The following is a 13,027-nucleotide window of genomic DNA, read 5'->3' on the forward strand; positions in this document are numbered from 1 at the left end:
GAAGTCACTTCGCTGATCCATGCTATGTTATTTTGGAACCTTCGACTGTGTATGTGCGATTGGACTTTGATCCGGTATGTGTTGTGCTTTATATTGGTACCATGACGAACTACTTTCCCTTCCATGTTCGCGCACGAATGGAAAAGAAGTCCAATGAATGCTTCCCGGACCCTTTCTGCCCAAATGATATGGTTTCGGTGCCTTTCATCTGATAGCACGGCAGTGCTCGGCTTTCGTCGCCTGCGTTATACGCTCTTGGTGCTGCCTTTCATTACTCTGTCGGGGCCTCGACTTATATGGTATCGCCTTGCTGTAGAGCACACTGCATGTCGTACAGCTTGTAGCTCGCGCTGCTCTAGATGGTCGCGCTTCAGTATCGAGGTTTTCGTCAACACCCGCACTGACGCTGGGATATGAGTCGCAAGGATCTTCAGTCAGCCCCTTTTTGACATTGCGATGCACTGAGACTTAGACAGTTCCCTGCCATCCTTCCGAGTCGTTGTATCGTAAAGTTGTCTCACGCTTTCCACTTCGTAGGACAGTGTGCGAGAGCATGCATGCTAACAATAAATCCATATACAGTAAGTCCGAGAGACAGATGAGGGAAAGGGATATCGGATCTGCTTAGCTTCTACTCGTACAGTTTGACAAGACTGCTGCAACGCAGATTGGCACTGCCATACCCGGCTGATTTCATTTATAGCATGTATGGAAGGGCTACAAGCTTTGCAGGTTGCTGGCTACGGGCGTGAAGATGACGCATCTAACCTATATAAGCTCCCTGCACACTATACGTGCGGCAGAGGTCTACCTGCCGCTAGCGAACCCGCTTTCCCCGACTTTTTGCATTCGACGTCGTCTCGACCATCATGCCTCCCTCCACTGTACGCACAGCTTTTTGTCACATGATGCTGATCATCGCTCGTTGACTGACTATTTATCCAGAAAAGCGTCACCCTGACCACCGGCAGGCACCTAAGCGACACGCGTTGTTATCTGAAGGACTCCCAAGGCGAAGTACACGAAGCAACGCTTCATCTGTCGGAAGATTTCCTCGAGTCTGCTACGCGAAAAGGTATGGTAACTATCCACTACAATATCGGCGAATGTCAACAATGTGTCATCCAGGTTTCAAGGAGCCTACGGTTGAGTGGTCATCCGCCGGCTTCGCACTCGATTGTGACGAAGAGAGTAGTCTGTGTTCTGTTACTGTACGTCCCTATATCCCATGCACTGTTACCTGCCTTGACTTTGACCAGTGGGAATCAAACAATCGGTCCATATTCTATCAAGACAAGCAAAAAACCCTTCGAGAATGGCGCCTCGTCGATGGCAAGGGCTGGCAGAAAACCGGATTTGAGCAGCAGAACGTGACAATCGGCACGAGCGTTGCTGTCGTGTCAGGTACTGGCGACAAGCAGCCCATTATTCTCTTCTTTCAGGACCAGGACGGCTTCGTATGTTTTCGGTACGCCTTGGATTAGCTTCAATAAGGATCTTGGCTAAAATGCGCAGTACTATGGGGGAGGACTCGAAGGACGCTCCCTCTACCCGACTTGTCAAGGGCGCACTCCTTACCGGCATTGGCGCATGCTTGGATAGTGGTAAGTGCCAGAAAGCTCACATAATCGTTTGCTGATCGAGCCTTGCGCTGTAGATTCGAAGACTATTCGTGTATATTATCAAGATGAGAATCTTGCAATACGGGAGTGTTACAGAAATCAGAAGGCGAAGTGGTAAGTGTGCTAACTCTTCTCCGTCTTGGTGCTACCCTAAATCCCTGTGGCTTAGGACCTTGACCAAGGACCTAGTCTCAAAGAGAGACATAAACATCCATGACATCGTCACCATATCTTCCGTCATCAATGGGAAGCCTGAAATAAGGTAACGTTGCGCTTGCTGTTAGCTTTGTCGTGTATTGCTGACTTTCATTTGTCTCTTATGATAGGCTTTATATGCAGGATGCGAAAGGCACAGTTATCGAATGCAAGCGTTCCCCTCCCGGATGGGAAACGTACGTCGTCTGTTAACAATGTGCAGTCATTGACTCATCCAGGCATCAGCCGTTCACTCACGACAAAGGCTATGACGAGTGCGAATATCATTGCCATCTCATCGCCTTCCCCCAACTTCCGCATCGGCGTGCTGTGGATAAGTAATGATCACGTTGGTTCTTCCAATTTTCGCCCACCTATCTTCTCTAACTCACGCTCAAACAGAATCTCTACATATGTGACTACGATGACCAGGCTGCGTGGCACGAACCCAGAGCCCTTGTCCTTTTGCAACACAAGCAAGATAAGCGCGAGGCCCTGACCAGTAGTACAGCGCCCTTCGGTGCGTCTATACACTACCTCCACGTAGACATGGGACAGAGCTGATCTACTCGCAGATAAGCCAGCTCATTCGGCTACCATTTCTGAGCCTCACAAGCCGGTTTCGGCACCAGAAAAGCCTGGTTCCCGCGCCAATCAAGCTTCCAGCACGACCCCTACCTTGGAAAAGCCCAGTTATCCTGCGACTCAGCATCCACCGGCCGGCACTACCCCTAACACACCCAGTCATTCCACTCCTAACGGTGGTCCAGTTTCGATTAACGGCCAACCGGCCACGTCGGGCTCAGTCACCAATCAGCCTGCGTCTACCGCCGGTAGCGGCCAACTGGCCGGGCCCACCACAGATACGAACATGCCCTCTCCTGCCGCCGCGAACGGTTATACCACCGCTTCCCACACTGGTACGAACGGGACCGCGCCCCCTACTACCGCTCTTCAGCCTCGAAAGCTGGAGCCGAAGACGGATTCGACAGCGAGCGTACCCGATTTTAAAACCAGCGAGGATTACCCCCAGAAGGTCATCATGGAGGTCGGAATGCACGTCACGTGGCGTGTGGACGGCATCAAGATCGTGCACAAAAACGACGCGGAGACGGCCAAGCGTGGGACCAGCACCAAGGGAGAAAAAGTCTTCTTGTTGGACGAAGGCGAATATATCACGCATGTTTGGTACGCCGCCGATGCAGGGTCTGTCCAAGGCATCCTCTTTGGTACTTCCAACGGTGCGTGGGTGAGAGTTGATGGACGGTCCCTGGTGTGATGCTGACATCTATTCAGGGCGCAAGTCGGTGTGGTTTGGCTACGAGTATGGACTGTATGGTCTATTGATCAAGGATAGCCACGTTCTTACCGACCTTCGGGGCGCATCGCAAGATAGTCAGCTGAACGATCTTGTGGTATGTATTTATATCTCACGGCGATGTCCCCTTTCTGAGTTGATGTCTTGCAGCCCAGCTGGGTCCGGTACATCCCCGGAGGTGGGATCACGGCGTTCCTGGCTCTCTACGACGAATTAGTGGCCAGGTGGAATGAATTTCAGTCTTCCATTGCGGAACTGAAGAAGCAGACCGTTAGCTCCAAGGCCAGCCTGGATGAGCTGACTACTTACGAGCAGACGATTGCACGCGGCCTGGCCGAGCTAGTCCAGGACGTGGAGATCCTTCGCGGCATGGAAAATGAGCAGAGCACCGCCCAGGTCGTGGTCACATCACTGCGCGAAAAGTATATATCCAACCATCTCGGCGCTTGCAAGGAGGCTGCAAGGGCTGCACAGACACAGTTCAACAACCTTGCGCTCGCGTTAGCACCCATATCAGGCCAGGTACGTTACCACTATGCGGGCTTCACCTCCCCTATGACTTAGTATTGTATACCTCCAGCTCGACACTTTGGTTGACAACAAACGCCGCGAAGGAGAGGATCTGCTTCGCCTGTTCGTCAAGCTTAGAGGTGACGTGCAGTCATATGTCCAGAAGCTAGTCCCACATATAGCTAGACTTGAGTGAGTGTACCATTTAACTGGCGATGTCTCTTCTAATAAATACTCGCAGGGGAGAGGAGAAGCTTTGGGCCGAGCAGGCTCAGCAATCACGTATCAGATTTTCGCAAGACAAGGTGGCCTTTAACAACTGCATGACTTCGAAAGACTTTCACGTCGAAGAGACGGATGACCAGGCGGCTGCGTTGTGGGTAAGTACACAGCCCGAGGCGATTCCTTGACTTGTGCTAATACCGACATGGATGCAGGGACTGCAGAAGTGGTACAACACTCTCCAACTTGGCGACCTTCAGGGCGCGTTCGAGAACCACATCCTCAGCCAAGTGAGGAAGTCGGATGCCCAGATGCAATACCACCTATCTCACGTCGCCTTCTTGCAACGAAGTCGGCGCTTGCTATCCGCGCGAAAGGATCAAGCGGAAGCACTCCAGCTAGACCAAACGATCGCTGCATTACGAAGCACTATTGATGGCCTCAACTCTCTTCGATCAAGCCACGACGCCGTTGCCAATGGGGCGAAGGAGCTCGCAGCCCTGATCGCTACCAGTGTCGATCTCCTCAAGGGGCTTCAGGACGCCGATAAGTCTCAGGCGTTTGCCAAGATCCTTGTTCGCGTCCTCCAGACCATCCTCGACAACCACAGTTTCGACTGGGGAAACATGGACGGCCAAAAGCTACTGAAAGTCTCTACAGAACACTCTACGGGACCCTCTGTCTGAGCTGTGTTTCGTGTACGTCACATCTTTTACGGATTCGTCTGGTGTTTTCAGTCTCTTGTTTACCCGCCTTTCATTTGCACGTATTGTGGTAGACACGCGCCTAGCCTTCTCCTCAAATGTTGTTTCCAGTCTGATTACCATGCGTTCTAGTCGGAGGTGGATGGCGTATGCAGACTATTTAAACCATTATGCTACTATTTTCATCTCCGTCGACGAGGCGAGTCAACAATTGAGGGTCTGAGCCTTTTGCTCAGGCGGAAGAACGAGGCGATTAAGTAACTAGTGAAAGGTTAAGTTATTCCGTTCTGTCACAGACGCATAGTGCATGGAAAGGATGAGAAAAAATCTGGACGCTTATTTCATGCACGAGACGGAATTTGTTCGGCGTCTTCGGAGTACATCACCTCGTACGAGTAGAGCGGGATTCTGTACAGCTAGCAAGACAGAAGGTGCATATAGCGCCGTATGGTGAGCTCGTTTTGCTTTCATCAGGCGAGTCCAGGACGTCTTCATCACGCGCGGCGTCACCAAGGGTACTAGAGCGGCCTTGATGACCGACTGCGCAAAATTTGTAGCAACATCGGATTACTTGCCGCCAAAGATATCGCCCAGCGCTGAAGTCACCGTGAGGATGAGATGAAGCAATGGAAAGTCCCCAAGCTCTGAGGACCAATTGAGACCGACTCCACTGAAAGCGCTACCACGTACTTCAATATATATGCGTAGAGAGAGGATGTCGCTTGGCATTAGTAACTCGGCTCAACAGAGTAGATAGGCCAAATTTTTGACGCATAGCTGATAAGATAATCCTCAAAGCTATGCACGGTGGGCGTGATATTCGTGTAGACCAGGGCCACGCGGGGAGCACGCGGTTTGCACTAGCGGTCCCGCCGCGGCCGACGGACAGCCTACACGTTTCAATGCAGATATCAGTATATCATATAGCTGAACTGGGAGGTGAGCCGTACCATCTTGTTAAAAGCTGGAGAACAACAAAATTAGAAGATTGAGTGTGGAAATGCGGCAAGGCGATTAATTTAACCGAGATGCACTTACTAATTAATCCCGGATTAAATTGTGTAAGTAGCCCACTAAGAGCGCCGTTTTTACTCGGCGCCCAATGGTAATGGTAGTAATAAACTCTGAGCAATGGGTGAGTAGGCATTTAATACCAGAGGCTTACCACACTTGTCTCTTGCCACCCGCGCAAAAAGAGGAGCACAACATGATCTACGCCGTCAGGATTCCCTCGCAACATGTTGCACCGCAGCTCACGTTATGTATCAGATATCTCTCTGGATCGATGGCTTAGCTGAACAGCACGCGCGTTTCGCATGTTGAACTTAACACGCGGGTTGCTACCCGCCCCTAGCCTGAGCGCTGCCTAGCGCACCCAGTAAACGTGTTCCTCGGCTTCCGTCCCACAACGCCTAAATATCGTGTAGGTGCTTCCTCTTCGCTGCTATACAGAGCTCTGCCGACTCCAGACGCGGTCGTCCATGCAACATCTCTGTGGGCTTCATTCCATACTCTGCCTCCCGCGAACCCATATCTAGCCAAGCGACGCTTCAGATATCTCCGCTATGCACCCTTCGCACTTCAATAAGCTGAAATCCTGCATGCTTCGTGCTACTGTTACTGATCGGAATGAGGTTTGATGCCATGGGCTTCTGGACCCTTTCTGTCAAAATGATAAAGTTTGGGTACATGCGGCCCAGTAACGCGACAAATCTCCGGTCTGCACTGTCTGCGCAGGAGGAAAGGTTGCAGTGATCTATCTATGGGCCTTCATCTTTTGCGATAACCTCCGCAGGATTCGTGACTGGCTTTCGAGTACACGGAACATTGAATGGAACGCTATTCTCGCCAAACTCCACCGAGATTACCCTCTCGACCCGGAAACACGAGTCAGGATCGTCCCAACAGCTATCTTCCGCAGCGAGCTTCCATAATTGCCCTCCCTTCCACGACAATGCTGAGCGACAGGTGACAAGAGCTTCCATTTGTTCTCCTTCTGCTTATATTGTTTCGTAGAACTGAACGGCACCGATACCAGTACACATGCCTCGGGATCCGCTCGCCTCATCGAATGCCTCCGCAGAAGCGCCGGAGCTTTACGAGTGGTCAGCCACGAACATGTTTGATCTTATAAAGTCTCGTCCGTTATGAATCTGCCTTCTGTTCATCGCCCACTTTTATTCCCGCTTCTACTCCTTGCGCTTGACCCCACCCTGACCACTATGTCTATTTCCTTTGTACGTGTACTATCACATCGATGTACGACGCATATTGTTGCTGTTTGACTGACCGCTAATGTAGAAAAGCGTCGCGCTAACGTCCGGCAGGCATCTGAGCGACACCCGTTGCTACTTGAAGGCCTCTCGAGGTGACGTCTACGAGGCTACGCTTGACTTTACTGAGGACTTCCTCGAATCTGTTACACAAAGAGGTACGGCTACAGCGGCCTACAGCGCCGATTGGATGCTGACTATGTTCCAAGGTTTCGCCAAGCGCGTGGTGGAATGGTCATCCGCCGGGTTCATTCTCCAGTGCGACGAGAATAGCAGCCTTTGCCCCATTACCGTACGTCTTTATCTTCTGTTACGTCAACTAATGTCGAATATCGGACCAGTGGGACTCCAGTACTCGGTCTATCTTCTATCAAGACAGGAACAGAACCCTACGAGAATGGCGCCTCATCGATGGCCACAACTGGGAGCAGACCACCTTCGAGCAGCCAAACGTGAAGATAGGCACCAACATCGCCGTCGTATCCATAGCTGGTCGTAAGAATGTTACTCTACTGTTCTATCAGGACTGGGCAGGCTACATATGTTACCGGTAAGTTTCACTCTAGTGTGCTCAGGTGTCTCGTCTCACAGATATGTAGTGCCGCAGAAAGCGGGAGTTGGTGCGACCCAGATGACGCCGCCGCCGCTGTCCGGCTCGCCAAAGCTTTGCCCCTTACCGGCATCGGCGCGTGCCTCAACAGGAGTAGGTATCCAATAGACGCTTTCAAAGGCGTTTTCTCATGGAGGTATGATCGTAGATAGAGATGTTCGTGTATATTATCAAGACGAGAGCTTTGCTATCCGGGAATATTGCGGGAGCTATGGAGGGAAGTGGTGAGTCTTGTCGTTTCGTTTCCTGTACGCCTATTCTCAGCCCATGCGGCTTAGGTTTATATCCGAAGACATGGTGTCAAAGAGGGACATCATCATTAATGACATTGCCACAATTACTCCCGTGATAGACGGGCTCCCTGAAATCAGGTAACGTTGAGCTAATTGCCGCTATCTTTGCACGCCTATTTATTTTGTCCGTTACAGGCTCTACATGCAGGACGCAAGAGGCGTTATTATTGAATGCACGCGCTCCCATGCTGGATGGAAAGTGTACGTGATCTTCTGAATACCGCGGGACGACTGTCTCATCTAGATACCAGTGACCAGCTCACGAAGAATGCCGTGACGAGTGCCAACATCATTGCCATTGCGTCGCTGTCCCCCAACTTCCGTATCAGCATTTTATGGATAAGTGAAGATCATGTCAGAACCCCTCGTTCCTTTTCCATATCACGGCTGACTGTCGCCTATACAGAACATGTATATATGTGATTGCGACAATCAGGACTCGTGGAGCGAACCCAGAGCTCTGATCCTCTTTAAACACCAGGACAGCCGACGCAGAACTACGTCCGACGGCTCAACACCCTTTGGTGCGTTAATCTACTACATCAATGCACTCACAGAATGTACTGATCTGGACTCAGATAAACCGGTTCATCCGACCATCGTCGTCCCCCAATCCAGGCCCGGTTCCGCGGCAAGCAAGCCTCCTGCCGTCGGTAACGGTCAGCATCCCAATGCCGGCTTCCCTGCAAAGAAGCCTCCCCCTCCACCTTCCAGCAGAAAGCCTTCTGGAAGCGTACTAAGTCCTTCCGTAAACCATTTTCCCCTTCCCGGGATCGGTACGATGCCCGATGTACTCAGTCCTCTCCCTGGAAAGCTACTTTTGACGCCTGGCTCTGGCACGATTAGAGGCGATCCCGAGCTCTTAGATAGCTATTTCCCCATCCGTAGTTCCAGAGTTGAGTCGGATGCAGAGGGACACGGTGTGCGGAGCCCCCTGCGCCGGCCAATCACACCCTCTCCTGTTTCGCCCCTCTCTCACGACCCCAGAGCCGCCGGGGACCGTCCCTCCAAGGTCATCAAAAAGGTCTACGTGCGCATTGAACGACACGTATACGACGTCAAGATCGCGTACGACGGCGGTTCGGAGACGAGCTGGCGTAGCTCAAACACCGGACAACAACTGGAGTTCGAGCTGGCCGAGGGCGAATATATCACCCATGTGTGGTACGCTGCCGACAATGACTCTATCCAGGGCGTCCTTTTCGGCACGTCCACTGGTATGTGCACGGGACTTTTAATTGATCCTCGTACTATTCTGATGCGAACTATGCAGGGCGCAAGTCAGGATGGCTTGGTTTCGAATACGGGCTGTACGGTCTGCTGGTCAAGGACGGATGTATTCTTGGCAGCCTTTCTGGTATAATACAGGACGGTCGGCTGAGCACACTCACGGTTAGTCTTCGTACGTCGCACTTCTCCCTCTTTCTCACAGCATACCGCAGCCCGAGTGGCTTCCATACCGTCTTGGGGGCGAAATTAGGTGGTACCAGACACGCCACGCCACGTTGGAAGCCGAGTGGACGGAATACCGGTCTGCCGTCGCAGAGTTGGAACAGCAAATTTCCGGTGGCAGGATCAGCTGGGACCAGCTCGGCACGTACACAATTGCGGTCACGGATGCTCTGGCCGAGCTGGTGCAGGACGTGGAGATCCTTCGCGGTATGGAGCAAGAGTCAAGCACAGCTTTGGTCAAGGTGACGGCATTGCGCGAGGAGTATCTCACCAGCCATCTACGCGTGTGCAGGCAGGCGTCCGAGGCAATTCGGACGCAGCTCTCCCTCCTTGCGAATGTGCTAGGACCCCTCTCCGGTCAGGTACGCCGCAATATATAAAATAGACCGCTTTCACTTCTAACTCGACACTGCGCTTTTAGCTCGGCCCATCCGTTGAGAGCATACGCGAACGGGGAGCAAAGCTGCTTTCTCTGCTCGTCAAGCTCAGAGAGGATGTGCAGGTGTATATTCAGAGCCTTGGTCAAGTTGTCGTCAATCTTGGGTGAGTGATGCCCGAGCTTCCAACACTCCGCCCCTGATAATGGCTGCCTTTCATTCGTAGCAACGAGCTGGACATCTGGAAGCTACAAGCTGACAGTGCGCGCCTAGCATTTGCAGAAGACAAAGAGAAGTTCAACAAGGTGATGGCCCCGAAGGGCATCACGGTCACAGAGACCAACGACCAAGAAGCTTCACTATGGGTGAGTATTTGCGGGACGATCCCCTAGCCTTCTTGGCTCACGGTATCGAAAACAGGGCCTTCAAGACTGGTACCACCGTATCCCTCCTGAGCTCATCGAAAATACGGCCGAGAGTCACATCCTCGTCGAAGTGACTAAATCTGACGCCCGGATGCAGTACGCAATCTCCCAAATAACCTTCCTGCAGCGCAACAAAAAGCAGCTGTCCGCACACAAGAGTCAGGTAGAGACGCTCCAGCGACAGATCGACGTCACCGTCTCCTCCCTGCGGGACGTCATCCGCACCGTTCAGTCGCTGCACCCCGATGGCGGCGCCATCTCCCAAGGGGGTTCGAATCTCGCGGCGCTGGTGAAAAGTCTCGTTGCACTCGTCGAACAGCTTCTCGTTGCCACGAGATCGCGGGAGTTTGGGACGATCCTAGTCTCTATCCTTCAGAGTATTCTCTCCGATACCGGCTTCGAGTTCAGGGAGGACGGCAGACTCTTGCTGCGAGCCTCGAAGGCTATCATTTCTTGAGCCGCGTTATGTTCATCTGTGTACCGTGACGTCCCAAACCTTCGATATATGGATACAGTGTCTGGATACTCTGACGATGTAGCCAGTACCGCATCACCGACTTGCAGTCACGGAAAGCGCGTGTTCTGTTGGGCACGGTTCGGGTTCGCGCATTCTTGTGGCATAACTTTCAGCGACAAAAACGTACAGAGTAGCGGTGGTGCTAAGATACCAGCTGGCGTAAGGCAGGCGCTGGGGGATTTACTTACCGTGGGAACAGATTCTTGTTTACCTGGTAAGCGAGGCTCTCATAAGACGCAAGCATCGGCCTCTCGTTCCGACCTCCACGACCACATAAGCTGCGCATGTTCAATAGGTTCGTGTACCAAGCTAGCAGCATGTGCACTTGACATGGATCGTACTTTCCTCGCGCGTGCACGAGTTGCGGCATTGCCATCAAAAAGTCTCGGGTGCGTACCTGAGCTACTTCGTTCCGCTGTGAGACACGAGAGCTGTCGAAATCGTCAGGGGACGGGTAGGCAGTCGGGAGGTGATTCGAGGTGAATGGCTTGATCTCCGAGCCATCATGCCGAGCATGACATGGAAGCTGCAAGACAATTGTGAAGACACATGCAGACCTTCCACATGCTCACCCCTGGTATATGCACTTCCTCCTGCGTATGATGGCCATAAACCGGCTGTGCCTGCTGCTCTCGGCGAGATCGTTGACCAGTAATTATTATACTGGTGCTCCGCCTGGATCGCAATGTGACGACCAGCAGCAAGCGTGCCGTGCAGGAGCTCGAAGCACGGCTACCAAAACGGAGACTCGACGGGACCAACCGGAGTGGTCGAGTCGGCGATGGCAGCGCCGACCAACGTCGATATGTTGCCCAATGGAGAAATGCAGCGTAGCTGACCGTGACGAACATCGTGACGCGCAGGTCGTCGAGGGCAAACTTGTGAGAGAGTAGATGTATGCGCATGGTCCATGGCCTTGCTCTCTGGAACGCCGGCGACGTCCCAATTATCGCCCTTGAGGAGGAACTTGACGGTCACAGAGTTGACGAACATTCGCACGGCGACCACGAGGAAGGCTCCTAGTGTCAAGCCAGTCGTCGGAACATCCGAGCGCGAGAATGCCACTGCTGTTCAGGCTCGTTTCGGCGATAAGGCCTTCTGCTGGAGTGTCGAGCGCGCCGGGCATCGCTGCCACGGTCCATCGTGACATCGTGCGCTCCGCTCTTGAGTGATAGCGACCTCGATGGTCTCTGCGGGAGCATGTGAAATCGTGCACTTTGATAGTTGCCTCTGGTGCGCTCCTATCCGTCGTCTCGAACGGCGTCGATGCCACGTTTGGTAGGTTCAAACAGAGGATATGCGCACCTTGAGCGTGCGACGAGCTGCACTCGGATGTTATATTACAAGCAAAGCATTCAATAGCGTCCGATGCTCGTACCGACGGTGAAATGACACGAAGGCCAGTCCACGACGCGCTCCACGGCTCTGCAGCCATTCCGCCGCCAAGGGTCTTCGATGACAGATCCATCCTCGAGGCCCGAAAAGCTTTGGTCAAAGCATCTGTCCTCCAGATCCGCTCATAAAGGTTGGACGTCGCAGGATGAATAGCATTAACACAGCACTGAATCTGTCCGACTTGTCGTATACATTCGTATATATCTCGCCTTTCTCGGTAGGATATACCAGGAAATCGAACGAGCCGTACGAAATATGTCAAGATGTGCCGAGGAGATTATCGCGCATGGTCCAAATGAGTTCAATGACAAGCGCGAGATGGGTCGCGAGACAAGAATTAGAGGCGAGCGCGGTGCATAGGAGCTCAGAGCACGGCTTCTTCGCAGCAACTTGATGAGACCAGCTTGGCCGGACGAGTCGGCGATGGTGGTACCCTACGTCGACGTCTTCTCCACGATGAGCTCGAAATCAACGTAGATGGCCATAGTACTGTACAGGTACATACCGTTCAAATGAGCAGGAATATACGGAGTGAGATGGTGAAGAACACGCACGACAGCTTTGTCGATATCTCAGCGCCACAGTTCTAACGCTCAGGGTTACCCCAACAATATTTTCGTCGATGATCGGAGCTCTTTAGGAGCTGGGGTGGCTAACGAGGAGGTCACGAGTGACCGTCTCCTGGACTGAGAACCTCTTCGCTTTCGGTCTGTCCGATGAGATCGTCGAGAACGAGAACGCTTCCGTGAAGTTCCGGGCTGGAAAACGGCGATGTCGTAGTAGAGGTATTTCTCAGCGCGGGGGCCCTTGCGAAGCACACGAGAGTGACAGAAAATCTGAGATGGTATGGCAAAGACACCAACGCCAACTTCAGCTTCGGGAGCCCAGCGGCTTCTACTCCGTTGGAGGGCGGGAACGATTCGCGGGTTTCGCGAGAAGCGCGATGCATCCGTGTTGGAGCTGTGTTCGCACTTAGGGTGAGCTATGCGTGGGGCTTGTGTGTTAAAGTAGTCGTGTTCAAATTTAGTCGCTGCTAAGAGCTAGGCCTGCGAGATCTCCCCCTACGTCAGAGAGCAGAGAAGGGCAAGAACGAAGAGTACGCACCGTAAGAGTC

The 13,027-nt window shown here is 52.7% G+C and overlaps 6 protein-coding genes across 6 annotated transcripts; 5 read left to right on the forward strand and 1 right to left on the reverse strand.

Annotated features, from left to right (window-relative positions):
- Positions 1-945: 945 nt before the first annotated feature.
- Positions 946-1,469, forward strand: PHACADRAFT_71889 (uncharacterized protein; the record flags this gene model as incomplete). The annotated part of the gene is made up of 3 exons (XM_007399972.1): positions 946-1,075; positions 1,129-1,211; positions 1,260-1,469. Coding segments are annotated over 3 exons (423 nt in total), but the record flags the coding sequence as incomplete, so codon positions are not given.
- A 1,219-nt stretch (positions 1,470-2,688) lies between these two features.
- Positions 2,689-3,699, forward strand: PHACADRAFT_103493 (uncharacterized protein; the record flags this gene model as incomplete). Its single annotated transcript, XM_007399973.1, has 3 exons — positions 2,689-3,058; positions 3,114-3,232; positions 3,286-3,699. The coding sequence occupies 3 exons, from the start codon at positions 2,689-2,691 to the stop codon at positions 3,697-3,699; spliced, it is 903 nt and encodes a 300-aa protein (XP_007400035.1).
- A 479-nt stretch (positions 3,700-4,178) lies between these two features.
- Positions 4,179-4,553, forward strand: PHACADRAFT_102969 (uncharacterized protein; the record flags this gene model as incomplete). Its single annotated transcript, XM_007399974.1, has 1 exon — positions 4,179-4,553. One exon carries the CDS (start codon positions 4,179-4,181, stop codon positions 4,551-4,553), a length of 375 nt encoding a protein of 124 aa, XP_007400036.1.
- A 2,304-nt stretch (positions 4,554-6,857) lies between these two features.
- On the forward strand, positions 6,858-7,693 carry PHACADRAFT_151274 (uncharacterized protein; the record flags this gene model as incomplete). The annotated part of the gene is made up of 5 exons (XM_007399975.1): positions 6,858-7,002; positions 7,054-7,136; positions 7,186-7,358; positions 7,444-7,551; positions 7,607-7,693. Coding segments are annotated over exons 3-5 (207 nt in total), but the record flags the coding sequence as incomplete, so codon positions are not given.
- Positions 7,694-8,327: 634 nt separating this feature from the next.
- Positions 8,328-10,592, forward strand: PHACADRAFT_128479 (uncharacterized protein). Its single transcript, XM_007399976.1, has 6 exons — positions 8,328-8,964; positions 9,021-9,139; positions 9,190-9,561; positions 9,621-9,742; positions 9,803-9,941; positions 9,997-10,592. Exons 1-6 carry the CDS (start codon positions 8,529-8,531, stop codon positions 10,456-10,458), a joined length of 1,650 nt encoding a protein of 549 aa, XP_007400038.1. The 5' UTR covers positions 8,328-8,528; the 3' UTR covers positions 10,459-10,592.
- Positions 10,593-12,429: 1,837 nt separating this feature from the next.
- On the reverse strand, positions 12,430-12,971 carry PHACADRAFT_262749 (uncharacterized protein). Its single transcript, XM_007399977.1, has one exon. The coding sequence runs from the start codon at positions 12,860-12,862 to the stop codon at positions 12,578-12,580; it is 285 nt and encodes a 94-aa protein (XP_007400039.1). The 5' UTR covers positions 12,863-12,971; the 3' UTR covers positions 12,430-12,577.
- Positions 12,972-13,027: the final 56 nt, after the last annotated feature.

This window comes from Phanerochaete carnosa (genome assembly GCF_000300595.1).
Source record: "Phanerochaete carnosa HHB-10118-sp unplaced genomic scaffold PHACAscaffold_10, whole genome shotgun sequence".
NCBI classification, from domain to species: domain Eukaryota; kingdom Fungi; phylum Basidiomycota; class Agaricomycetes; order Polyporales; family Phanerochaetaceae; genus Phanerochaete; species Phanerochaete carnosa.